Below are 24,601 nucleotides of genomic sequence, written 5' to 3'. Positions count from 1 at the left end.
GGCTGCGGGCAGCGGCGGCGGCGGCCGCAGCCCCGCACGGCCCCGCACGGCCCCGCACGGCCCCGCACGGCCCCGCCGAGACACACCCCGGGCCCTCCCAAGCCGGCGGAGGTGAGCGCAGGGGGATGCGGGAATGACCCTGTCCCCCCAGGTGTGAGCGCGCATGGCGGGGGGACATCCCTTCGCGGGGCTCTGGGGGCTTTGCTGCTTTTTTTGCTGCTTTTTTTGCAGCTTTTTTAGCTGCCCATACCTTTTCAGCCTTTTTTTTTTTTTTTGGGGGGGGGGGGATCGTTGCGTGGAGGGGATCCCCCACCGCTCTGCACCCTGGCGTGGCGGGTGGGTGATCCTTTGCATCTTTCCGCCGGGGGGTCTGGGGGCTGCTCCTTGCGGGTTGTGTATCCCTTTACATCCTTTCAGGGGGATCCTCCATCCCTTTGCATCCTTTCTGGGGGGGTCTTCCGTCCCTTCGCATCCTTGCGGGGGGGCAGGGCCGCTCTGCATCCCCGTTTTGCTGCATCCCCCCCAGCTTTGCATCCGTGCACGGGGGCGGGGGGGCTGTCCTCCATCCCTTCGCATCCTTGCTCTGGGAAGGGGCTGTCCAAGCTGCTTCCTTGCCTGGGGGGTGTCCCCCCACTTCGCAGCTGTGGGTGGCCGGGGGTTGGGGGGTTGGGGGTACCCAAAATCCTCCAGGTTTCGCCTGGAGGGGAGGGGGTCAGGCTGCTCTGCACGTTCTCATGGCCGGGGGGAGGGAGGGATCCCGGCAGCGCTTGGCACATTCGCAGCGCGGTGCTCCGGGGCTCTCTGCACCCCTGCGCTGGGGATGGGGGTGTGTGCTGTCACTCGGCATTCCTGCATGGAGAGGGAGGGGGGCCTGGCTGCTCTGCACCCTTGCACGGGGGCGGGCTGGGGGCGGGGGGCTTCACTTGCCATCCTGGGGAGGGAGGATCCTTCATCTTTACATCACTGTGGGGGATAAGCGGGGCCCACGGTTGCCTGTGCACCCACAGCCAGCGCAGGGCAGGGCTCATCACCCCCTGACTCGGGAATTTGGGGGGTGTCCGGGGGGCTCTGCAGGCCGGTGTGAGGCTGGGGATGCGGAGGGGACAGCGCTGAGCAGGGCACAGCCTGCTGTCACCTCTCCTGAACGCCACCACCCCGTCCCCATCCTGCTGCCCTCCCAGGGATTTGGGAGGGTTCAGAGCCCCCTTGGTGACCCCCCAAGCTCGGGGCACCCCAAAGGGCAGAGCAGGTGGGCCCAGAGCCCCTCCAAGGAGCCTGGGCCTCCACGCTGAGTGATTCAGCTGCTTGCAGGGAGCTTGAATTTTATCGCTTCAAACTCGAGTTCTTGCTGCCTGGCGGTGCTGTCAGCGCGATGGAATACCTGCGGCTTGAGATGCTTTTTAGCGGAGTTTGTGGCTCTGTGTGGCCGGCACAGCGGAGCCAGGGGCCGGACACGCTGCCGGAACGAGCCGGAGGAGGGGAGCGCATCCCCGGGATGTGCGGGCAGCTCGGGAATGGCAGCATTAATAATTCATCTTCCAAACTTCAGCGTGCCAAGGCACACCCCTCACGCTGCGGCTCGTTGCCTGGGTTTTAAAGAGATTGCTGGTATCGTTTTGCTTTTAAAAATGGTATTTCGGTGGTATTTGAGTGTCTCGGTAGCTCTCAGGGTGACAGGTTGCAGCGCTCGGTGAGGAGGGCAGGGTGATGGCAGCATCAGCCCAGCACAGCCTGCTCTGGCAGGCAGAGGGTTAAAGTGCAGCGGGCTGTGCTGTCGCAAACGCGGAGCAAGAGAAGGGCTCTTACCCAGAACGCTGTGATGCAACTCAGACCCCAAATGTCCGCTCCTTCTCCCGGGAGCTGAAGCCCACGGAGGAAACTGGAGATGAAGCATATTTTGCTTTGAGCTGTCATCTCCCTTGGCCCAGTTCTGAACCAAAGATGCTCATCCTCCATTTTATGGCGGATGACAAATCAGCCGCCGATGCCAAGATCTTGACAAGTTACGAACAACAGCCCTCGAGCCAGAAGTGTGAAGAAATAAAAAAAGAAAAGCAAGAACGCTTTTTTTTTTTGCTTTTTTTTTTTTCCCCTTTTTTTTTTTTCCTGCAGAGCTGCTCATCCAAAAAAGACACCCTCTGAGCTGAATTCCCTGTGTCTCTGAGCAGCGAGGCTGCAGCCAGCTCCAGGCTGGGATCTGCCCCTTCTTCCCCACATCCACCCGGAGTTTTGTAGGGTTCCTGCTAGGAAAACCCCCGGGGATGCGCTGGGGAGCAGCAGGCAAAGCCCAGCCCCGCAGGGAGCAGCTTGGAGAGCTGTGCTGAGGTGCCAGTCCTGCGGCTGTTCCCAAAGGCAGCAGCAGAGGCTTTCCAGAAAACCCCTCTCTGCTGGCCGAGGGTTTCCCCGCTTTATCAAAGCGCCTTCTATATTGGGGAGAAAAAGGCCGGTTTGTTCAGCGGCGTCCCTGAGAGAGGGAGATCCTTCTGGTAATGAGCTGGCCACAAAAGAGGGGGGAAAAAAAAAGCTGTCATTGAAGATTTTTCCTTTGGTGATAGAGTCATTAAAAACAACACATGATTCCTGGGCCAGCAGGGATCTTTTGCAGCCAAAACAGAGCCGAGATGTGCTGCGTTCCCACAGCCCCTGATGACTCCTCTGAAGATCAAGGCAGTGCTGCTGCTCCTGGGCATTCCTCGCACAGGAACCGGGCATGGAGCAGCCAGGGGATGATGGAGGAGGGTCATGCATGGTTTCATCCACAGCTTTCCCCCTCTTTTTTCCCTTCAGCATCAGGGTATCGGGTTGGATGTCTCTCTTTGCATGGATTTTGCATGGATACGGATGCTCTGATCTGTAGCCACAGCAGAGAGGGAGCCAAAGGGTGAATGGGAAGGACCTGGAGAAGTGGCCCTCAGCTCCATGACCAGTGCCAGGTGACACTGAGGGCTCCCATTTCTGAGAAATCAAACAACAGAACCCAAACTCCACGTTAACTAAACCCCAAGGAAAGCTTCTGCCTGCAAATCCACTGGCCAGAGATGGGGTTGTTCAGCCTGGAGAAGGCTCTGGAGACACCTAAGGGCCCCTTCCAGTACCTAAAGGGGGTTTATCAAAAGGAAAGGCTTTTTACAGGGGGAAATAGGTCAGTGGGGAATGGTTTTGAACCAAAACCGGAGAGATTTAGATCAAAAGTTAGGAAGAAATTCGTGGCTGGGAGGGTGGGGAGGCCCTGGCACAGGTTGCCCAGAGAAGCTGTGACTGCCCCCAGATCCCTGTCCAGGGCCAAGTTGGAATGACTTGGAGCAACCTGGGATAGTGGGAGGTGTCCCTGCCCATGGCAGGGGGTGGAACGAGATCATCTGAAAGATCCCTCCCAACCCCAAAGCCTCCTGCGATTCTGTGATTTACAGCACTTGCTCTCACCTCCCCTAAAAGAGGCATCATTTAGATTAAACCCCTCCAGGAGCCTGTTAGTTTTAAGCCAGACTCACAGCAGGATGAGGTTTGTGAGCTGAGCCCAGGGTAAGGAGGCTTTTTTGGCATCCTCCTGAGGATGCTGCAGAGCCCAGCCCTCGGAGCTGCTGGGGGTTTCGGGACAGTTCAGTCAAGCGCTGTTCCTAGAGCTGAAACATTTTACAGTAGAAAGGGGAGGGGAAAAGGAAAAAAAACCAAACCAACCCCCAAACCAAACCACCAACTGTGGCATTTACTAATAAAGCTCCTGAGGAATATTTTTAGCTATGATTTAACGTTGTGTTGTTGCACTTTGCTGTGAAGCCTCCTGGCAGTTGCCTTTGGCGGAGCTCGCAGAGGAGGAGCCGCAGATGGGCCGGAGGAGAGCGGGGGCAGCGCTTCCCGGTGGGACACAGGTCACTGCTCCAGCCCTGGAGCTGTGCACGGGACCAGATCTCTCCCTGCTTTGGCAGGAGGGCCTGACCCTTCCCCAGCTCCACCCAAATCTGTTCCTGCAAAAATCCCCCTGTGCCAACCCGGCGCTGAGAGCTCTCCACTCACAGCCCTGAGCTGATATCCTGGGATCCTGATATCCTGGGATCCTGATATCCTGGGAATGCTGATATCCTGGGATCCTGATACCCTGGGAATGCTGATATCCTGGGGATCCTGATATCCTGGGGATCCTGATGACATCCTGGGATCCTGATATCCTGGGAATCCTGATATATCCTGGGATCTTGATATATCCTGGGGATCCTGATATCCTGGGATCCTGATATCCTGGGAATGCTGATATCCTGGGGATCCTGATATCCTGGGGATCCTGATATATCCTGGGATCTTGATATATCCTGGGGATCCTGATGGTATCCTGGGGATCCTGATATCCTGGGTGCCAAAACCACCATCCCACACTCTGGGATTTCCAGCCCCTGAGGCATTTTTCCACCTGATGCTGCCTCTCAGTGGGGCTGGGATGCTTTCCACGGCCCCAGAGCGTTTGTAAAGCCGGGCTCCTTTGGGATGCAGAGGTCTCAAGGAAGGGGCAGGCAGTGGCATTGCTTCTCCCATGCCCACCAGCCCTCAGTGCCACCCAAATAAAATGATAACATTTATAAATAAAATCACACCCAAATAGAATGACACAAATGAAATGATTTACCTGAGAATTTACTCTCGCTGAAGCCCTGCCCTCTGGTTTTAATATATTTAATGAACCTTTGGACAGCAGCTCTGGAGCAGCAATCACCTTCCCAGGGAGCAGTGACATTTGTCATGCTGGGGGTGTTCTCAGGCCTTTGGGCTGGCAGCAGATGAAGAAGTGGTGGCAGATGCATTTTGTAAATGAGAGCAACGAGTCCTTGCGGTGCAGCTCACGCTCCATTTTGTGGGAAGTAAATCAGCAGGTCTGGCCCTGCTCTCCCAGGCAGGTTTTTCCCTGCACCACAAAGAGCTGCCTGCACGGTTTTTCCTGGCTGAATTTCTCCTGAGACAACGAAACTTCGGTCCCTGTGGGCTCCAGGCTCTGCTCTCCCCGTGGCCCACACTGGTGGGAAAGCAGTTTAGGGTCACCTGAGCCATGAGGTGGCTGCTGGTGGCCTCTCTGTCCTCTGCTGGTTTGTCCTGTTGCTCTTTGGACCGTCCCACGCTGTGGCAGAGCTCCACAAATTGCCACCTCGAGAACCTGCAGCTTTCACACCCACCACCTATTTCTGTCTGCTCAGAGGCATCACACACCCCCAGATCCTCCCCAGCCCTCTTCTGTACCACATCCATCCTGCCAAACTCCACAGGACGAGCTCCTTCAGGCACCTACAAGCCCCACTGAGAGTCAGCTCTGCCTCTTGTGCTTTCCCTGACTTCAGATTCAGGGGTTCTGCTGCTCCTTTCACAGTTTCAGGACTGCTTTGTGCCTCCCTCCTGACCTTCCTCACCTCTCCATTCCAAGGGTTCTGCACCAAAACGGGGTCTTGAGCAGCCACCACGAGGTTTGGCACTTCTTGTTTGTTTAGTATTCACTTACAAACTTTTTTTTTTGTTCAAGATTAATAGATTTTTTAACATATCTCCTGTTTTTTTCACTACTTTGGCTCCTGGCATCCAACCAAAGATTTGCAGCCTTGCAAAAGCCTCCAGTTCCTGGCAGTGTCTGCTCCTCAGGGCTCAGAAAGACCCTGGGAAGCCCAAATTGGGAAAGAGCTTCGATTGCAAGGGCTGAGCAAAGAGAGAGCCCCAAAGCTTGGCCTAGAGCTGAGCTTAGAGCAGGGCTGACCTTAACTCCCAGTCTGGAGGCGTTTGTTTCACCACACGCCCACATTGTCCCCAAATCCAAGCTTGGGTTTTTTCTTGGCTGGCTGGCACAGAGTGAAGGAGCTTTCCCTCATTCCTGCTGCTCCATGCACCTCCCAATTCCATCAGAAATATTGGAGGTGCCTCAACTTGCAGCTGGTGATGGACACTGACCCTAGGACACTTCTCCCTCATGTGACACCAAGCAGGGCTGCGGGTGTTGGGCACTGACCAACCCAAAAAATCTGTCACAGGGATGAACCAGCACCTGAGAAATCTGTGCTCACCACCCCAGAGCACACCTGCTCCTTCAGGGCATTTTGGATCTTCCCACAGGGTTGTAAATCACAGCCCAGTGGGAGAGAGCGGGTCTGGGGGCAGGGAAGGGATGAAAAGCTGTTGCAAAGGATGTAAGGAGCAATGGCTGGACACAAAACTCCTCTGTTTGGACCCTCTCACAAAACCAGGGCTGCTTTTCTGCCCCCATGGACCCCAAGGATCTAAACTGCCAGATGCTGGTGGCTGCTGAGGTGAGGGATAACATCTGGAAGGAGCCAGCTGGAGGGGTCAGCAGCTGCAGATCACACCCCAGCCTGGTCTGCAGGGATTGGGGCAGCCCTTATTGCCCAGAATCCCAGAGCAGGGGCTGCTCCTCAGCGCTGCCAGCACCTCTGGATTTGGGATGCTGCTGGCAGTTTGGTCCTTGGGGTAAATCAGCATCTTAGGGCACAATAAACAGCTCCTTTCTGCCTCATGTCCTCCCCTGCCTGGTCACCTCAGCTGGATGTGATTCCTTTCCAAGCTCCACCACTGGCTTTGGGAAGCAGGTGGGAAGGGGGTGAGTGTCTCCCCCCAGCTGTGGCATTTCCCAGTATGAGATTTAAAGCTGTTGGCTCTTTCCAGTCACAGGGAAAAGCTGAGTGATGGACAATCCCCACAGTGTGCCTGAAACCTGAACCAGCTGCTCCCATTTCTCCTGCCTCCACCCTCCAAGAAATTCCTGCTGAGTTTGTGGCTCCCATTTTCCTCCTCCTGCATCCTGACACCACCTCCCACTGAGGGCTCCTGGCTTCCACTCAGGACACAGTGAAATCCCACAGGTCTTAGTCCATGTAAATGATCCTAGAGCCTGCACCCAGACCATCCCTGCCCTTGGGAGCCTTTTCCTGACTGTCTGAGGAAAAGGTTTTGCCACCCAAAATCACCCCCTGGAAGTCTTGAAGTACCAGCAAGAGCAGGAGCAGCGCTGGGCACAGCTCAGCATCCCCTTCCGTGCTCAGGATTTGTGTGCAGCCTCTTGGAGGTGTGAGCAGGATGTGCCAGTGAGGATAGAAATAGAGCTGGCCTCTCTGGAGGCACCTGCAGCCCATCCCCACCAGGAGAACTGTGCTCCCACGAGTCAGGACAGGCCTAGAGACGACAGGTTTTAGGTGAGAAGTTGGGATTTCAAGGCAGAAGTCAGAGGTTTGGTGCTGTTGGTGTGGCAGGTTGAGAGAGCATTGTCAGGGGATGGGACTGTCTGGGGGTCCTGATCACTGTGCTCCATTAATTGTGGGGGGGTTGGAAAGCAACTTCTGTGGTTTGGTCAAAATTACCTTTACAGGCATAAAAATGCACCCAACTCCTCCTTGGTTTATTCTGCTGCAAGCTCTGAGTCTTGCCCGGCCTCTTTGGGGTGAGATTAAAGGGATTTTCCTCCTCCAGGGATGCTCTCCCATGGCACAATCTCAAATGCTGCCGTCACACTCCTCGCCTGCTTTCTGCCCCTCTTCCAGTCTGTCCCTGCTGGGCAGTTTCAAACCAAAAATCCCTTTTTCTTTCCTTCATCCTGCCCCAGGATCCCCGTGGGAGCTGTGGGCTCAGGTGGCTCCAATTCCCCCTGTGCAGGGCCAAAAAATCCCGGGTGCCCGTGGCCGTGGCCCCGAAGGATGCTGAGAATGGCTCTTTGTTCCCTGTTTTTAATTGCTGGCCCCAGGCAGCTCATTAAGGGCTGTGCCCTGTGCCCTCCAGTCCCTGCAGCCCTGCGATGTGCCAGGGAGAGCAGATTTGGGGGTGACACCTAAAAGCAGCTCGGGGTGAAGCTTTACCCAGCCTGGAGAGCTCGGGGGCGCCCAGAAAAGGGGGGTTGGAATGGCCAGAGCAGACATCCAGAGCCTCCCCTGCAAACGCTGGCACACAGGAACAAACAGCCGGCACAAATCTTGAATTTTGGGAGGCGGGGACAGCACCGCATCCATCAGCTGTGGCTGTGGGAAGCGCTGGAGGATGCTCTGAGCCCGGAGCATCTCACAGAGCCTGCGGAGGGTCCAGGAGCGGGGTCCTTCCACTGCACCCCACCCCACAAACCTCAGGAAAAGGCTTCGGGCTCCTCCATGGAGGAGGGAGCTTGGATTTGCATTTGAAAACAGCGGAGGAGCGGCTGCTGCTGCTGCTGGGAGCCCTGGCCGGGTGCTATCAATGGGAAACTGTTCCGTCTGACGCTGCCGGGGCCAAAAAATGTGAGCTCTGCAGATTGCTGGCTCCGACCTCGGCCATCAATGGGAGCTGCTTTTCCTTCGCTGCCAAAGTTCTGTTGGAATTTGGGGCGGGCGGGGAGTGCTCGGGGGGATTCTGCTCCCTGGGAATGCTGCTGGTGCTCTCTGGTCCTTACCAGCCCAGCCATCAGCGTGTCTTTGCTTTGGGAGCTGGGCTGAGCCGTGTCCCATCCCCAGGAGACACCACCCTGGATAAGAAATGCTCCTTTTTCACCCCTTTTCCCAGCCTGTTTCCCACCGTTCCCCCTTTACAGCAGCGGGGTGCCCTGTGCCCAGCACCCCACACCCCATGGTGCCCATCCTTCATCCTTCCCTGCATCCCGGGGGTGCCCTCAGTGGGGATGAGGTTTTGGGTGTGGGTATCTCCCCACATCTCCTCAAACCCTCTAGGAAATGAACCATCCCCACTTCGGGGGCGGGACAGTGGAGCAGGGGACACCCAAAAATGCTGGGGAGACACCCAAAAGTGCTGGGGAGGGGCACTCAAAGGTGTTGTAGGGCACACACAGGAGCTATGGGGGCACCCAGGGATGCTGGGGGTCACCCAAAGATGCAGTGGGGGCATTCAAAGATGCAGTGGGGACACACACAGGAGCTATGGGGGCACCCAGAGATGCTGTAGGGCACACACAGGAGCTGTGGGGACAGCCAGGGATGCTGGGGGTCACCCAAAGATGCAGTGGGGGCATTCAAAGATGCAGTGGGGACACACACAGGAGCTATGGGGTCACCCAGAGATGCTGTAGGGCACACACAGGAGCTGTGGGGACACCCAGAAATGCTGTGGGGTCACCCAGAGATGCAGTGGGAGCACACACAGGAGCTGTGGGGACACCCAGAGATGCTGTAGGGCACACACAGGAGCTGTGGGGACAGCCAGGGATGCTGTGGGGGCCGTGCAGGGAGCTGGGATGAGCTGGCCACAGCAGCTTGTCTCAGTGTAGTGTGTGCACAAATCAAACCCTGGAGAGCCTGCAGTGAGCTGGAAATAATGGCATTACAAGCGCTTCCTTGCTTCTGTTTGGGCTGGATGAGGCTTTTCGGGGCCAGCTGAAGGGCTGCAGCACAGGGGAGTTTGATTTGAGCACAGCCCTGGGAAGTGAGTGGGACAGGACACGGTGGCACAAAAGTAGGGACAAAGCCCTCACCTCTACCCTGGCACCCCCGTGCCCACCAGCACCCCAAAATTTGCACCCCCAGAGCATCCCCTGCTTGGAAAAGTCCTGCTGCACCTGCCATACCCCAGCGTGGGCAGGCAGAACCTCCTGGGCAGGAAACGGGGAGTGTGGGGGGAACAGGGAAATGGTGAAAGTTGTGTGTTTCCATTTTTCCTTTGTCCTTTTCCCAGGAGAGGCGTGAGGGCTCGCCATGCCGCTGGTGAAGAGGAACATCGAGCCCCGGCACCTGTGCCGGGGGGCCCTTCCCGATGGGGTGACGAGTGAGCTGGAGTGTGTCACCAACAGCACGCTGGCTGCCATCATCAAACAGCTGGGCAGCCTCAGTAAGTCATGGCACAGCAGCCCTGGGGTGGGATGGCACTGGGATGGCACTGGGACAGCACTGGGATGGCACTGGGATGGCACTGGGACGGCACTGGGATGGCACTGGGATGGCACTAGGATGCCACTGGGATGGCACTGGGATGGCACTGGGATGGCACTGGGATGGCACTGGGACGCCACTGGGATGGCACTGGGATGCCACAGTCACTCCCACCAGTCCCAAACACACAGAACCAGGGGTTGTGTGAGAGCCCTGTGGGCTGCAGCCGCTCCTGATCCACTGGGGATTATCCAGCTTGTTGAAAATAGGAGGATGCTCAAGGCCAAGCTCAAATTGGGGACTTGGTGGCATTTTGAGACCCTTTTTCCTCTCACAGCTGGTCTGTGCAGTGGGGGGACAGAAAGCCTTCAGGAGCCTCTTGCTTCTCCACTTGGCCAGAAATAGGAAGGTCAGGTGAAGGTTTAAAATACTCCAAGCTATTCTTTTTCAAGTTAGAGCTTTTTGAGGAAAAGAGGTCTCTATCAAAGGTCTCAATCCTCAGCTGTCCTCCTGCCCTGGGTCTGATCTTCAGAAAAGGGGCAGATGAGAGCACTGCACACAGCAGTGTGAAGGTTTAACAGGGGCAACCTATTTCATGCTGAATATCCACTGAAAATAGAGAGAGAAGCTACTCAGGGTCTTTTACACACCTCCAGAAGTAGAGTCTGCTCTAAAATACTCCCAGAAAAAGAAACCTGGGATTCTGGGAGCTGCTGGAAGTGCGGTGGCTCCCATGAGCAGCACCAATGTCTGCTCAGGCCTCCTAGTTCAGGGGAAAATGGGAAGGGAAATAAGACCAAGCTGGTGAATGCTCTGAGGAGGTTTCAAAAGTTCCCTGATCTTGGGAACTGTTTAAGAGGTGGGGTTGGAGGAAACCCTGAGGATCTGGGGGGATGGGATGGGATGGGATGGGATGGGATGGGATGGGATGGGATGGGATGGGATGGGATGGGATGGGTGCTGTAGCCTACAGGTATCAGCAATGCTCTGCCAGACACCTTGCTCAGCTCCATGATAGGAATAACCCTAATAAAAAGCTAATTAATCCTAAATAAATAACCCTAAATAAATGAGCTGTTGTAGGGATGAGAGATGAGAGATGCAGGAAAAGAACTGATAAAACAAATTTCAGATTGCCCCTGCTGTGGCACTGTCCTCACTGCCCTGCTCTTGGCTTTCTACCTGGGCTGGATTTCCCGAGGCCAGGCTGTGTGATGGTCGCCTTTTTGGGTTGATCTATCCTGATGGATCCAAGGGCTCTTTGGGGCACCGGGAATGTTCTGTGTCCCTGCGGGTGCTGCTCTCACTGGGAAGGGGTGATCATTTGGGCTCCCCTTTGGGAGAGGATGAGGCTGAGCTCGTGGGGAGAGCAGCCCACGGGGAGGTGGGGTGGTCCAGGGGATGGGCTGAGCTGGGTGAGCCACCCGCCGTGGTGACCCCTGCGTTGTCCCCTGCCAGGCAGGCACGCCGAGGACATCTTTGGAGAGCTGTTCAACGAAGCCAACAGCTTCTACATGCGGATGAACTCGCTGCAGGAGAGGGTGGACCTGCTGGTCATCAAGGTGACGCAGCTGGACTCCACCGTGGAGGAAGGTGAGGGGCTGCTTTGGGGTGGGGTCCAGACGTGCTCTCGGGATTGCTCGGCGGGCTGAGGCCGCCCTCACATCCCTCATCCTTCCTGTGCCCCCCAGTTTCGCTGCAGGACATCAACATGAGGAAAGCCTTCAAGAGCTCCACGGTGCAGAACCAGCAGGTCGTGTCCCGCAACTCCATCCCCAACCCGGTGATGGAGATGTACCAGCGCTGCGACAAACCCCCGCCGCTCAACATCCTCACGCCCTACAGGTATGGGGCACTGCGCCTCCCGGGGCTCCCAGGGGTCCTTCCCATGAGAAGGATCAGGTGTCTCACCCCATTTGCAGCTGGATTTCTCCTTGGAATGCGTGTCCACACCCTGCGGGTGGTGTTGGATGTGTTTGTGGTGGGGCAACAGCTCGTGGTCATGATCGTAGCAAAGCCCTTGGGAAGGGGAACGGGAGGTCTTCTCCTGGGGCTGGTAACCCTCTCTCCCCCCTTCCCAACCCCCAGGGATGACAAGAAGGACGGCCTCAAATTCTACACTGACCCCTCCTACTTCTTCAACTTATGGAAGGAGAAGATGCTGCAGGCGACAGAAGACAAGAGGAAGGAGAAGCGCAGGCAGAAGGTGGGTGGGGGCAGGTGGGGGACCAGGGGGCTGGAGCTGGGGGTGCTCGGGACCTGGGGATGGCCACCTCCTGCTGCATCCTTCGTGCTCCCCTCCCCTGCATCGGGTGCATCTCCCAGGGCTGGGTGATGCTCCCCAGGGACTACTCCTGGTCCGGAGGAGCCGGGCTGGAGGTGGAGCCGTGACTTTGTGTTCCCGCAGGAGCAGCGGCTGGTGGAGGACTCCACCCGGGAGGTGAAGAAAGTGAGGAAAGCCCGCAACCGGCGCCTGGAGTGGAACATGATGGCGTATGATAAAGAGTTCCGGCCGGATAACAGGTTCTCACCATCCCCCTATCACATGGCGTCATCGGAAGGATCACTGTCCCCAGATAATAGGCAGGTTCTACCTCCTACACCTTCAGCTCACGCCTCTCCTTTGCTTTGCGCTTCCTCTCCGTCGTCGCGGGGTGGTGTTGCCCACAGCAGGGTCGGGGTGCTCAGCCACAGACATGTGGTAACTTCACGGACAGCTGGTGTCCCCAGGGTGTCATCCTGGACCTCAGGAGGAGCCTTGGCACTGGGATAAAACCGGAGCGCTTTCCGTTTTGTAGCTCAGGGAAGACAGCGGCTCAGCTCTGTTGTGTCCTCGTCCCCTCTGCTCTCACTCTGCTGTCTTGTACATCGATATTTTCGTGGCCTTGTCTTGTCTCATCCCCAAAACCCTCCCAGCCCCACACCCTCCTGTGTGGACTCTCCTCAGGAGTCCAACAGCCGGCTTTTCCTGTGCCGCAGATCCTACGCGTCGGACGCTGCCGACCACTCGTACCCGGCCAGCCCCAACCACCCCGCGCAGCTGCTGGCCCCGGCGGCCCACCTGGCCCCGGTGGAGCACAAGGAGGGGGTGCTGGCGGCCACCAACCCCCCGGAGCACGTGTTCCGGCCGGCCACGGGCAGCCGGCAGAACAGCCTGACCCGCCTGCAGCAGCCCCACGCGCCGCCGCCCCCCGAGGCCGTCCTCAACGGGCCCAGACCCCACCTAGTCAAGGATTACGGGTAAAGCTTCAGCCTGCTCGCTGTCCCAGGGAAGGGAGGCTTGGTGGAGGTGTGAGTCCCCATTTCTGGGCTGGTGGAGCAGGGAGAGCTCTCCTCTGCAGCTCTCGTGGTCCGAAAGTGCTGGTGGGACTCAAGGCCAAATCAGGAGCGCTTTTGGGGTAATGTCATCCCAGATAAAGATGCAGGGTGGATGGAGGGTTTTCCCCTGGGGTGTTTCCTGCTTTGCACCACTGCGTGGCCCATAGCCCACCCTACCAGCAGAGACCTCCACCACCGTTCTGACCTTGGGACAGAGCTTTTATTGGGGTTCAGAGCAAACCAAGCTGGAGCGGAGCCAGTTGGGTGCTGGGATGGGTTCTGGGATAGGTGATGGGATGGATGATGGGTGATGGGGTGAGTGATGGATGCTGGGACGAGTGATGGGATTGGTGCTGGAATGGGTGATGGATTCTGGGATGGGTGATGGGTTCTGGGATGGGTGATGGGTTCTGGGATAGGTGATGGGTTCTGGGATAGGTGATGGGATGGGTGATGGGTGCCATCTTTCAGTCAGCAGTGCCCTGGCAGCCAGGAGGGCCAGGTGTGCCCTGGAGGGCATCAGGCCCAGCAGCACCAGCCAGCCAAGGCAATAGATTGTCCTGCTCTGAGGCAGCCTCACCTCAAATGTTTGGGGCAGTTCTGGGCACCACAATATAGAGAAGACAATAGAGAGTGTCCAAAGGAGGCCGTGAAGATGGTGAAAAGCTTTGAGGAGAAGCCGTGTGAGAAGTGGTTAAGGGCATTTGATGTGTTCAGCTGGAGGAGAGGAGACTGAGGGGAGCCATCACTGCAGTCCACAAGTTCTTGGGGGAAGCAGAGGGGCAGATGCTGATCTCTTCTTTGTGATACCAGTGACAGGACCCGAGGGAACGGCCTGAAGCTGTGTCAGAGGAGCTTTAGGTTGGATATCAGGAAAAGATTCTTCCCTCAGAGGGCCGTGGGGCACTGAGCAGGTGTGACAGCACCAAAGCTCCAGGAGCCTTTGGACGAAGCTCTCAGGGATGCGCAGGGTGCAGGGATGGCGCCGTGCAGGGCCCAGAGACGGACTGGATGATCCCTGTGGCTCCGTTCTAGCTCAGCCCCATCCCTCCGTGTGTGATTGTCGTGGCACTGACCCCTCTGCCCCCCGTTGCAGCCCGCAGCCGGTGCCCATGGCCGAGTACTTCGTGCCGCCCGCCCCGCCGCCGCCGCCGCCCGTCATCCCATCGGCACAGACCGCCTTCGACAGCCCCATCTCGGCTCCCCCAGCGCTGGCCCCCGGCTCGGCCGCAGCCCCTTCCTACGCCCCTTCACCGCCCCCCGCTCCCCCCGGCCCTTACTCGGCGTCCCCACCGCAGAGCGGCCCCATGGGACCCCCGGTGGCCCCTCCGCCCCCTCCGCCCGGGCCGCCGGCCGTGTCCTCCTCCCCGGCGCACTCCGCATCGCCGCCCGCAGCCGAGCCCCGCAAAGCGCAGGTGCCGCTGATGCCCATGAGCGACGCCCGCAGCGACCTGCTGGCAGCCATCCGCAGGGGTGAGAGCCGGGACAGAGCCGCTTCGGGGGGCACCGAGGGCAGGGCGGGCCCGGTGCTGGCTGGGGCGGGGTGAAATGCAGGGTAGAGCTGGGGGATGCGTGGTTGGAGGTGGAATGAAGCCCCGCGGATTGCTGGCAGCTCTCGGGCTTCCTGCAGGGCTGTAGTGGTTGATGTGCTCCAGGGTGTCTCGTGTTTCCCTTTCCTGTAAATCTCCAGGTCAAATGGTAGATTTAACCTTCTGGAAGGTTCAATATCTTCAGGCTGAGTGGAAGCAGAGGAGGAGCTTTATTCTATGATGCAGCTTTGTAATCATACGTATTCATAAAGTCCTAGAATGGTTTGGGTGGGAAGGGAACTTAAAGCTCACCCCATTCCATGCCCTGCCGTGAGCAGGAACACTTCCCACTATCCCAGGCTGCTCCAAGCCTCGTCTACCCTGGCCTTGGACACTTCCAGGGATCCAGGGGCAGCCACAGCTTCTCTGGGCCTCCTCACCCTCCCAGGGAACAGTTCCTTCCCGACATCCAATCTGAGCCTGTTTTCTCTCAGTTTACAGCCATTCCCTCTCATCCTACCAATCCTATCCAATTATCCCACACAACCTTGTGGCCACCAGGGCAGCTGCCCCCTTCTCTCAGCCAGTACTTCATAACTGGGGGGAGTGCTCCACATCGGCTGCACTCCCCCTAAAGCCTTCCCCCCTTTCCCTCAGGAATCCAACTCCGGAAAGTCCAGGAGCAGTGGGAGCAAGAGGCCAAAAAAGAGCCCGTGGGCAATGACGTGGCGACCATCCTGTCGCGCCGGATCGCGGTGGAGTACAGCGAGTCCGACGACGACTCCGAGCTGGACGATAACGAGTGGTCGGACTGAGGGCCCCGGGCTGGGCTGGCTCGGAGCTCCCGGCTCCGTTCCAGGTGTGTATAGGCACCTTCCCCAACATCGCCCCGCTCGGGCAGGAGCTTTGCTTTTACACTATGTCCAAAACCCTTCGGGCAGCAGCAGCAGCAGCAGCAGCAGCACTGGTAGGATACACCTCGGAGGCAGTGAGACCAGAAATTAGCGGCACCTTCATAGTTAATGACTTCCAAAATTCTCTGAAGGCAGGTTAATAGGATTACTCCAGGTTTACACCTGGAGCAAGACCGGAGATGGCCCTGAGTGTGCTTTGCGAGAGAAGGGAGCCCCAGAGGCAGCAGTGCTTTTTTCAGCTTAATGTTAATTGTGCTAACGAGAAGCTCCTGGAGAAGAAGCCTTGTTTGCACAGCTGGTGCCACCACGGGAGCACAGGGCTGGCTGTGTGGCCTTGGGGACACTCTGCTGCTGGTGGTGGTGGTTTTGGGGTCAGGCAGCTCCAAAAGCTGCGTGTGGGCAGGAGCCTCCCTCCCTACACCACGTTTTGTACGGTTACACCACTGTGTGGTTCCTCCCTGGAAAATCATGGAATGCTTTGGGTTGGAAGGCTCCCTTAAAGCCCATTTAGTCCAGCTAGAGCTGGGACACCTTCCCCTAGAGCAGGTTGTGTGAGCAGCCCGAGGTGACCTTGGTGACCCTCCCTGTATCCACGCTCAGAGCTGGTTTTCCAGGAAGGCAAGGCTGGTGTGGCTGGCAGGGAGACACAGCCTCGGCCAGGCTTGTCCTGCCTTTTCCAGAAAAGGAGTAAACGTGTCCAGGGAGCTTCCCCAAGCCCAGCTCTCCTTGGCCTTAGCGTGACACCGTTTCAGTGTTATCTGGGAAAAAGTGAATCAGACAATCTGCTGCTTTCAGGTAAACTCTCAACTTGCACTTTGCAGCCCCACAAGCTGTGCCTGTACAGCTGAGATCAGCTCAGACCCAGGCACCGATTCCCCCTTCCTGATCCTGCTCCGTCCCCTGTCCCACATTTGGATGGAGGAGCTGGGTGAGCAGGCCCCTATTTCAGCTCTGAAAATACCTGTTTTCCCACCAAAACAGAGCGTGATCCGTGGCAGACTTTTCACAGAGCTACAAAGGGAAGAGGCACAGAGGAAGGCAGAGCAGAAGGGGTGGGAAATACTGGAAACATCACAGGCAGGTGTGGAAACCTGCAGAGAGCTGGGAGAGGTTTCCCACCTGTGGAAAATGGGCTGGGACCAGCTGTGGATTGGCCAGTGTGATGTCCCCAGACCCCCCTCTTGTGTCCCCCTATTCCACGAGTCCCTGGATGGGGAAAGCCTGAGCTCTGTGCCCAGTTCCCTGCCTCTCCCAGTAGCCCTGTGGGTGATGGCTACTTCAGCAGGGTTTTGATGATGGAGAAGCAGCCAGACCTCTAAAAGAGGTGGGAGGATATGGCTGAGAGCCAAATGCTGGTCCTTAAATTCCACAGAATCCTAGAAAGGTTTGGGATAAAAGGGACCCTAAAAACCACCTCATTCCAACCCCCTGCCAAGGGCAGGGACACCTTCCACTAGACCAGGTTGCTGATTTCCTGGGAGATGCTGGTGTTGTCCCAAACTTCTGCTCATCTGCCCCCAGTGACAAACCCCTCATGGCCAGATGTGGTGAATCCTCTGCCCAGCTGCTGGGAAACGCCCCCAGGAGCTCTCCCTTCTCTCGAGTGGCACAGAAATGGTCTCTTGTCCCTTGGATGTGACACCTTGCACACCTCCACACCCGGGCTGGGGGCTGTGGTGCCCAGTGGGCTTGAGCAGGGCTGCAGAATGGATTTGGGATGTGGGAGAGGGCAAGGTGAGAAGCAGCAGAGCAACAGGATACGTGGAATAACTCACCTGCAAAACACAAGGAGCAGGAGTGAGAGAGGAGGCAGGGAGACACCGTGCCCTACAGGTGGCCAGGAAATTCCTGGTGCTCACTGGGAGCTCTTGATTCTGAGGTTGACGCTCTGAGATGCAGGGAAACTGCTGCAAGAGCTTTTTACAGAGAGCCCCTGCAATGCCCAGGACCTGCTTTCCTTGGGAAGGCAGCTGGGGTTCGGCCTGGAGCAGGTCCAGAAGGATGCAGTGTGAAAATTCAGGTTTGAGGTGATGCTCCTGGTGGAGCGTTATTGACGTAGATACAATCACAAAACTGTAAGTGAAGGGAAATTTGCTTTAATTGGGTAATTTAGGGAGAGCAAGAGCCCTTTGTGAGAGAGGGAAAAGAGCAGGGGCTGGTGGAGCTGCTCTTATCTGCTGCAGAGGTCGAGGGGCTGCAGAGCCACTGTGGGGACCCAGAGGAGCTGAGGAGTCCCACGGGCCCCAGGAAAGGGCTCAGGGACACACAGGACTGGCTGATCCCATGGCTCTGCCCCTGTCCCAGTTCTGCAGGGCTGAGCCAGTCCTGGTGGGAGCTGGAGAGGAGCCCAGTGCCCCTGAAAGATCAGGTCCCTTCTTGTCATGCACCAGTTGCTCTGTGTGTGTCACATGGGACCGTGGTGACTGGGGCAGGGTGTGTGGCAGGTCAGGGCTGTCCCTGGGGCCTCCCACTGCCCTGTCCCCTCACAGCTCCTGTGCTGGGACTGGCAGCTGCCAGGATTGGGGCCATTGCGATCATAGGCCACACCTGCACAGCTGGGGGGGCAGGAAAGGCTCACCCCCATTTCCTCTCATCTTTATGTTCTCACACCGTGTCCCCATGGGGCATCCCAGCCATCCCAGCACATCCTCACCCCTCCTGTTCTGCTGCAGGAAATCCCCTGACAACACAAACCCAGCTCACTTTCTCAGCTCCAAGCCAGCCAGCAGCTCCAGGAGCTCCCAGCCCTGCTGGGAACATCAGCATCCCCCTCTTCCAGGGACCAGAACCCCTGTGCAAACCCTAAAGCCGTCCTGGTAGCAGCAGTGGGACCCCCCACCCTCATCCCAGAGAGGTGTCTGGGGGAGCTGGTGGAGAAGGAAGCTCAGGGTGGGTTTGGACACCCATTTCTGCTCTGACCATGGCTCTCCCCACCCCTCCCAACAGCACCACGAGGCAGGCAAGCCCCAGGAGTCATTCCAGTGGGAAAAGACCTCCAGGATCTCCAAACTGGAGCATTAATGCCACATGGTGGCACTGAGAGCCCCAATCCCATCCTCAGTGCCTTCACCTGAGGGACTCAGCCACTCTTGACCACCTTTGTTTGAGGCAGATTCACCTGGTTTTTTGCTCAGGTGACCTTTGAAATCCGACAGAAGTGGCACCAATTCCTTGTCTGCTCTGGGCTGGTGCTGCTGGGATTGTGCCACTCTAATTAACACTGTCTGTCTGCCCCACATGCTGCACACTCAGAATTTTGTACATATGTGCCTATTTCTGGACGTTCTCCCCAAAGTAGGCCATGCTGTGTTACACAACCTGAAATGCTCAAATCCTCATGTGGGCTGATATAAAAGTGAATATTTAAATATTTTATCTAGCTTGGCAGACATTAAAAAATGCAATCCAGGTCACAGATGATTGAATTTCCCCCCCTCTCAAGAGTACCAGAATTGGGCTGAGGAGATTCTCCTGTACATTAAGGTATCGTGTTCCCTGCTAAAATACAGCAGTGGCATTTCATTGCCAAAGGATAATCACAGAGTGCCAAACATTTAATGAGTCCAACTGATCTCCTGAGAGTTCCTTTTTCCTTCTGCTTCCCTCTACTTGCCAATTTATGGGCATAGATTAAAAACAATAAATATGGCTGTCAACAGGGGGTGGGGGAAATATCAAATATCAAATACCCCGTGTCCTTGCAAATGGGCTGGAGTCAGTGGAACAGTAAATTTTGAGCCATTTTGGTTCTGCTTGGAGATATTAATGGAAGGCTGCCGTCCTTGAGGTCCATCAGGAACCTCTTGGACATCCCAGGTTGATCTGGGAAGGGACTTTTCAGGGACCACAGTGCACCTGTGGTGCTGCAGGGGGTGCGAGGCTGGTCCTGCTCGGGCTCCTGGAGGCTGGTGGGAGCCCGGCAGCGTGCACTGCTGGCACTGCTCTCCGTGTCCCCCTGACTCAGGGTGGCCACTGCAGCTGGCTGGAGCTGCTGGTGGCTCTAAAAGTGTCCTGAAGGAAGAATGGATTGGGAACTTTCTCATTTCTAATTTCCCACCCAGGGAAGAGACTTAGAGAGGAACAATCATCCCACCCCACGAGAGCTCCTGCTTTTGCAGCTGCCTCATCTCGGGAACATTTTACTCCTGTGACAAACTTTAGGCTGAGCTTGGCTTCTTCAGAGAGCTCTTTCCACAGAAGAGCCCTCAGATTTCCTCCCAGCCGCTTTTCCACCTCTCTCTCCCTTTCCAGACACCCAACAGCCCCAAGAGAAGCTTTGCAGACTCCCCTGAGCCCGAATTAACACCTCAGCTTTAATGACAAGTGGAAGTTTTGCTTGGAGGGAGGCAGGCTGTAGCACTGGAGGTGGCACTTTGGAGGGTGCATCCCAGAGGTCCCCAGCTGGCAGGAATTCCGTGCCAATTCCTTGTGGATGGAGCAGGGATGGCCATGGGAAGCACTCCCCACCATGGGATGCTGGCAGGGGGAGCCCAGGCTGTTCCTTTCACCGAGATCCCCGTGTTTTCCTGTAGTAGTAGTTATTTAGGGGTAAGATTTCCACAGCTGGAATGTCACTTTACAGATAAAAAAAAGAAATAAAATAAAATAAAAGTAAGGGCAAGGAGTCTGTCCTGAGGAGTTTACAGTCTACAGCAAAGACCATGTAACCTGCACTGCACTTTAGAAGCCTCAAATGCTCACTCACCCATAAATTTCCCCTCAAATGGGGACTGTTGTCCCTTCCTTAGGTGCCCCCTGAGCAGCACCACCACGTCCCCCCGCTGGTGACAGCGCCGGGGCTCTCCTGCCCCTCCATCCCCCACGCTGAAGTGCCTGAGCCAAGTCCAGGAGAGCCAAGCCAGGCTGGGTTTGTCCCTGAGCAGCTCCCTGTTCCCCCAGGAGTGCCCTTCCCCAGCCCCAACACAGCTGTGCTCTCTGGGATGACACAAATGGGGTGGGAATGGTCCTGGGAGCATCACTGCGGCCACCTGGTGACCCTCAGGGCTGCCACCAACCCATGTGACAGCCTCTGGAAAACACCTGCAGACACTGAGAACCCAGAGCTAGGCTTTGAAGTAGTTCAGTCTTTCTGAGAATCCAAGGGGTTGTTTGTTTTTGTGTGTGTGAATCTGATTTTTCTTGGACAAGCCCCAGGTTTTCTAGGCTCGCTCTCCCAAGCTCCACCTTCTCTGGGTGGAAAAATGTGCCTGTATTTTGCTGGTGGAGGGGGAAAAAAAACCCCCAAAAACAAACCTGACCCCACAGTTAAGAACTTCAGGGAGGAGCTGTTTGCCCCCAAAGCCCTCAGAGCTGTGCCCACAGGCAGGGTGGGATGTCCCCAGGAGATGTCACCTGGTGCTGCTGGTGTCACCAAGGCTGGGTTCCTGCTGAGGGAGAGCCCCAGGCAAGAGCTGACTGGAAAAAAGGTCCCCAGAAGGCAGAGTTGATGTGAAATCACCCAAATTGGTGTCTGAATCACAGACTGCCAGGAGCCTGAGGCCTTCACCCTCCCCTGGGCATCTCCCAGCAGGGATCTTCCCACAGCTGCCTCTCACTCTTCCCAGGAGCAGGATTAAACCTCTTGCTGGTGGCTGTGAGCCCAGGTGGGTGTGAAAGGAGCCTTTTCCCACTCTGGTGATGCCAGGGGACAGGGCTGACCCAGGAGGGATTTCCAGCTCAGTGGTAATTCCAGCTCTGGGTTCTGTATAAGGTAAAGGGTTCTGAGAGGAGAAAATGAGGCAGGAAGAAACCAGCTCAGCATTTTAGGTTCACATCATCCTGCACAGGGGAAACCTCACTCAGGTCAAGCCCTGTGCAAAGCCACAAAGGGCAGTGAGGGGAATAAATCTCAGCTCGCCGTGGGGTTGAGCTGTGGCAGCAGGGAGCTGAGTCAGGCCTCAGGGAAAGCTTTCTGGAGGTGAGGATGGAGAAATTCAGGTCACAAAGGCTCTGAGGAGGCTTTGAGGAGCCAGGGAGAAGCTGGTGACCTTGTGTGGAGCCAGGTGCCCACAGGGCATTCCTGGCACGTTTCTAATTCTGCCTCATCCTCTCCTTGTCCTGGTGGGTTACATCCCCCAGCAGCCAGGGCAGCTGCTTCTGCTCCCCCTTGCTTTTGGTGTTGACCCTCCAATAAAATAAAGATTAAAAAGTGCTTTTAAAAAGTGCTAATAAGCACCTGAGAGGGAAGGATGTGAAATCTGCTCTATTTCAATATTTAAAAGGCAGCAGCTCCTCTGGACCATTCATGATCCACAGACTGTAGTGAGTAAGCCGTTAAGGTGGACAATTTAAAAATTTACCCTTTGATTTGGGGTAGCTCAGTTGAGAAATCTAAAAATAAAATTAAAGAAAAAAAAAGTAAATCTAAAAATAAAAAGAAAAAAAAAGAAAAAGACACCCACAAAATTAAAAAGCAAACAAACAACTCACACGTGATTTCCAGAAGGATAAACTGTTCCCTTTCCTTCCCTCAGACCTCCAGGGAAGGTCAGACACAGCAGCACTTCCCAGTCAATCAGCAACAGAACGAAGCAGGTGCCACCAGAACCACTTCCAAAAATCCCAGGAAAGCTGTGTTTAAGGAAAAGCAATAATCACATCCCCCTCAATGCAGCGAGGAGAGGGTCTCCTGCCACTGTAGGAGGTGTTTTTATCCCTGGGGGGTCCCTCCCCAGCTCAAGGGTTTCAAATCCCATCGATTTCCACCCCTTTCTGGTGCTGGTGCAATCCTGATGCCTCAGCTGGCATCGCTGACTCTGGAAAATCACTTCTCACCATGGAAAAACCACAGAAGTCCTGTGTTAAAAAGGAAGAGGACTTGAGGTGAGGGACAATCCTGTGATGCCCGTGGGGAGCTGGTGATTTCCTGCTGGCAGCAGGAGCAGAGCCCTGCCAGCTCTCCAAAAATCACAGCCATGAGCATCAGCTCCCCCCGCGCTGCTCCCCCTCCAAATTTCATTTTCCTCTGGGATGTTTTGGCTCTGTCTGTAGTTCTGGCCAGTTCTCCACAAGCAGGGCTGCTCTTTCTGGTGATTTTTGTCTCGGGTCAGAGCAGATCAGGTAAAGAAATCAGATCATGGAAGCCCAGAATTGTTTGGATCCCAGTCTGGTTTCCACCCCCTGCCACGGGCAGGGACACTTTCCATGAGACCAGCTCGCCCTGAGTCCCACCCAACCTGCTCAAATCCCCACCAATTTTAAAAAACCTTTTATTCAAAATGCGTTTTCAGGACCTTTTGGGGCTGGTGGCTCCTCACCTTAATGGACTCCCTTGGTTTTGGGGCTGCCTGACTGGCTGGGGGGATCTGGAGCGGGGTGTGAGTTTGGGGTGATGCTGAGCTCTGCTGGCACCTTCCTCCCCTCTGCTTTCAGCTGTGCCCTGCCACACGGAGGGCTTGGATCCAGAATTCCTGCTGGGAGCACCACGGGGCCAGGACAGCTCCTTATGACACAAAGTGCCTTTCCTGGAGCTCCCTCTGGCACGGCCAGGGAGCCTCCTGGGGTGGGTGGTGTTGCTGTGCTGGGAACGGGCAGAGCTCACCTGGGCTGCAAACCTGGAGCTGCCCAGACCCCAAACCTGGAGCTGCCCAGATCCCAGGGGATCCTCTGGGATCCCTCCCTCCACAGGAGTGGCTCGGGGAGCAGTTTTCACTCCAGGCTTGGCCAGCCCAAGAAAAGCTGCTCCAGAGGCACGGGAGCAGTTCCCAGAGGATGTGGGAGATGTGGGGAGGACACAAACCCTGTCACCACTTGGCTGTGGGACATGCACGTGCTGCTGCCATGGGGCAAGCATTCAGGAGAGCCTTCCTCTTCCTCCTCCTCCTCCTGCTGCTGCTGGGACAATGCCAGCTGCTGCAGCAGGACAGGAGCCATCTCCTTCCAGTTTTCCATCCTCTTTCCAGCCAGCAGGAGCACTGACACCTCTGGCTGAGGCCAGGTGCTGTAGGGGAGTTATTTTGGAGGGAATTGCAGGCAGGTGAGGATCATCCCCTGTGCCCTGTGGATCAAGGCACCTCAGACCCCCCCAAACCCAAACTCTGAGCTCAGGAGACCTCCTGGAGCAGGGGGGCACCAATCCTCCCAAACCAGAGCATCCAGCTCCACATGGGCCTTTTAAAAGCAATTTTCTCCCCTTTTGGCACCGAGTGATCACACACAGAGCCCGGAGCAGGGCTTGGGCTGCTCTTTGTGGAGCTTGGCCCCAGCTCTGCAGGCAGGGGTGGCACAGAGGGGACAGGAACACCCCAACACCCCTGCAAAAGGCTCCTTTTTCAATCACAGCAGAAGAATGGCTCCATCTCCTTAAATTTGCTGGTAGAAGGAGCTGGTGGGAGCCAGGCACCTTCCCAAGGGAGGGCCACCCATTCCAGGCCGTGCCAGGTTCCCATGATTACCAAGGAAGGAGATTCCCACGATTACCAAGGAAGGAGACGTTCGCTGTCTGGTGGGGTCTTTAGCCATGTGCACTTAGTCAGTAGGTGAGTAGATGTTGCTGCCCGTATCTATCTCCCCTACCCAGTTGCTACGTGTGAACAAGTGTATTTCTCCCCAGTGTTGTGGGTTCTGCCTGTGGTGACACGAGGATGGAAAAGGCAGGGATGACCTCGAGCTTCCTCCTGTACAGGGCAGAGAGGAAACCTGGATCGAGCCGAGGCACCGCTTGTAACTACATTTGTTCAAGAAATGTCATCTTAACCCCAAACTGTTGACACTTTATGCATGTGCTAATTAAATTTAAAAGAAAAAAAAAAAAAAAGGGATTAATAAAAAAATTAATAAAGATTTTAAGAGGTTACGGTAGATCGGGGTTTGGCTTTTTGTCGGCTTGTCCTTTGCTGTGAGTTAATCAGCCCTGTGATGCTCCCTCCTCTGTCAGAGGCTGGGGCACAGAAGGAGCAGCAGAAAGCTGTGATCTCACTAAAAGCCTTCATTTGGAGAATCAAACCCTCAAAGATCAATTAATTCCCCAGGGTATTTAATCCCTGGCTGCCTGGGTTATCAGGGAAAGCTCTGTCTGTGC

At 56.2% G+C, this 24,601-nt stretch overlaps 1 protein-coding gene across 3 annotated transcripts; it reads left to right on the top strand.

Annotated features, from left to right (window-relative positions):
• Window positions 1-24,381, top strand: LOC111929306 (actin-binding protein WASF3-like). Of its 3 annotated transcripts, none has more exons than XM_086850112.1 (9): window positions 1-111; window positions 9,628-9,780; window positions 11,280-11,414; window positions 11,513-11,666; window positions 11,910-12,027; window positions 12,229-12,344; window positions 12,801-13,061; window positions 14,236-14,612; window positions 15,326-24,381. In XM_086850112.1, the coding sequence occupies exons 2-9, from the start codon at window positions 9,648-9,650 to the stop codon at window positions 15,481-15,483; spliced, it is 1,452 nt and encodes a 483-aa protein (XP_086706238.1). In that variant the 5' UTR covers window positions 1-111; window positions 9,628-9,647; the 3' UTR covers window positions 15,484-24,381. The 3 variants fall into 3 exon arrangements, with proteins under 3 accessions (XP_086706238.1, XP_086706237.1, XP_086706240.1); XM_086850111.1 differs by having other exon boundaries at window positions 12,229-12,404; XM_086850114.1 differs by lacking the exon at window positions 1-111 and having other exon boundaries at window positions 9,691-9,780; window positions 11,284-11,414; window positions 12,229-12,404.
• Window positions 24,382-24,601: the final 220 nt, after the last annotated feature.

The sequence above is a fragment of the Cyanistes caeruleus genome, chromosome 14 (assembly GCF_971803275.1).
Source record: "Cyanistes caeruleus chromosome 14, bCyaCae1.hap1.1, whole genome shotgun sequence".
Taxonomy (NCBI): domain Eukaryota; kingdom Metazoa; phylum Chordata; class Aves; order Passeriformes; family Paridae; genus Cyanistes; species Cyanistes caeruleus.
Note: the sequence above shows the minus strand (reverse complement) of the source record. Positions and strands in the feature narration are given on the sequence as shown.

Excerpts from the sequence above, each read along its gene's own strand:
- LOC111929306 (XM_086850111.1), top strand. The coding sequence starts at position 9,648 with ATGCCGCTGGTGAAGAGGAACATCGAGCCCCGGCACCTGTGCCGGGGG. Across the intron at positions 11,667-11,909 it reads AACATCCTCACGCCCTACAG|GGATGACAAGAAGGACGGCC; the intron begins GTATGGGGCACT and ends CCCAACCCCCAG. Across the intron at positions 14,613-15,325 it reads GCTGGCAGCCATCCGCAGGG|GAATCCAACTCCGGAAAGTC; the intron begins GTGAGAGCCGGG and ends CCTTTCCCTCAG.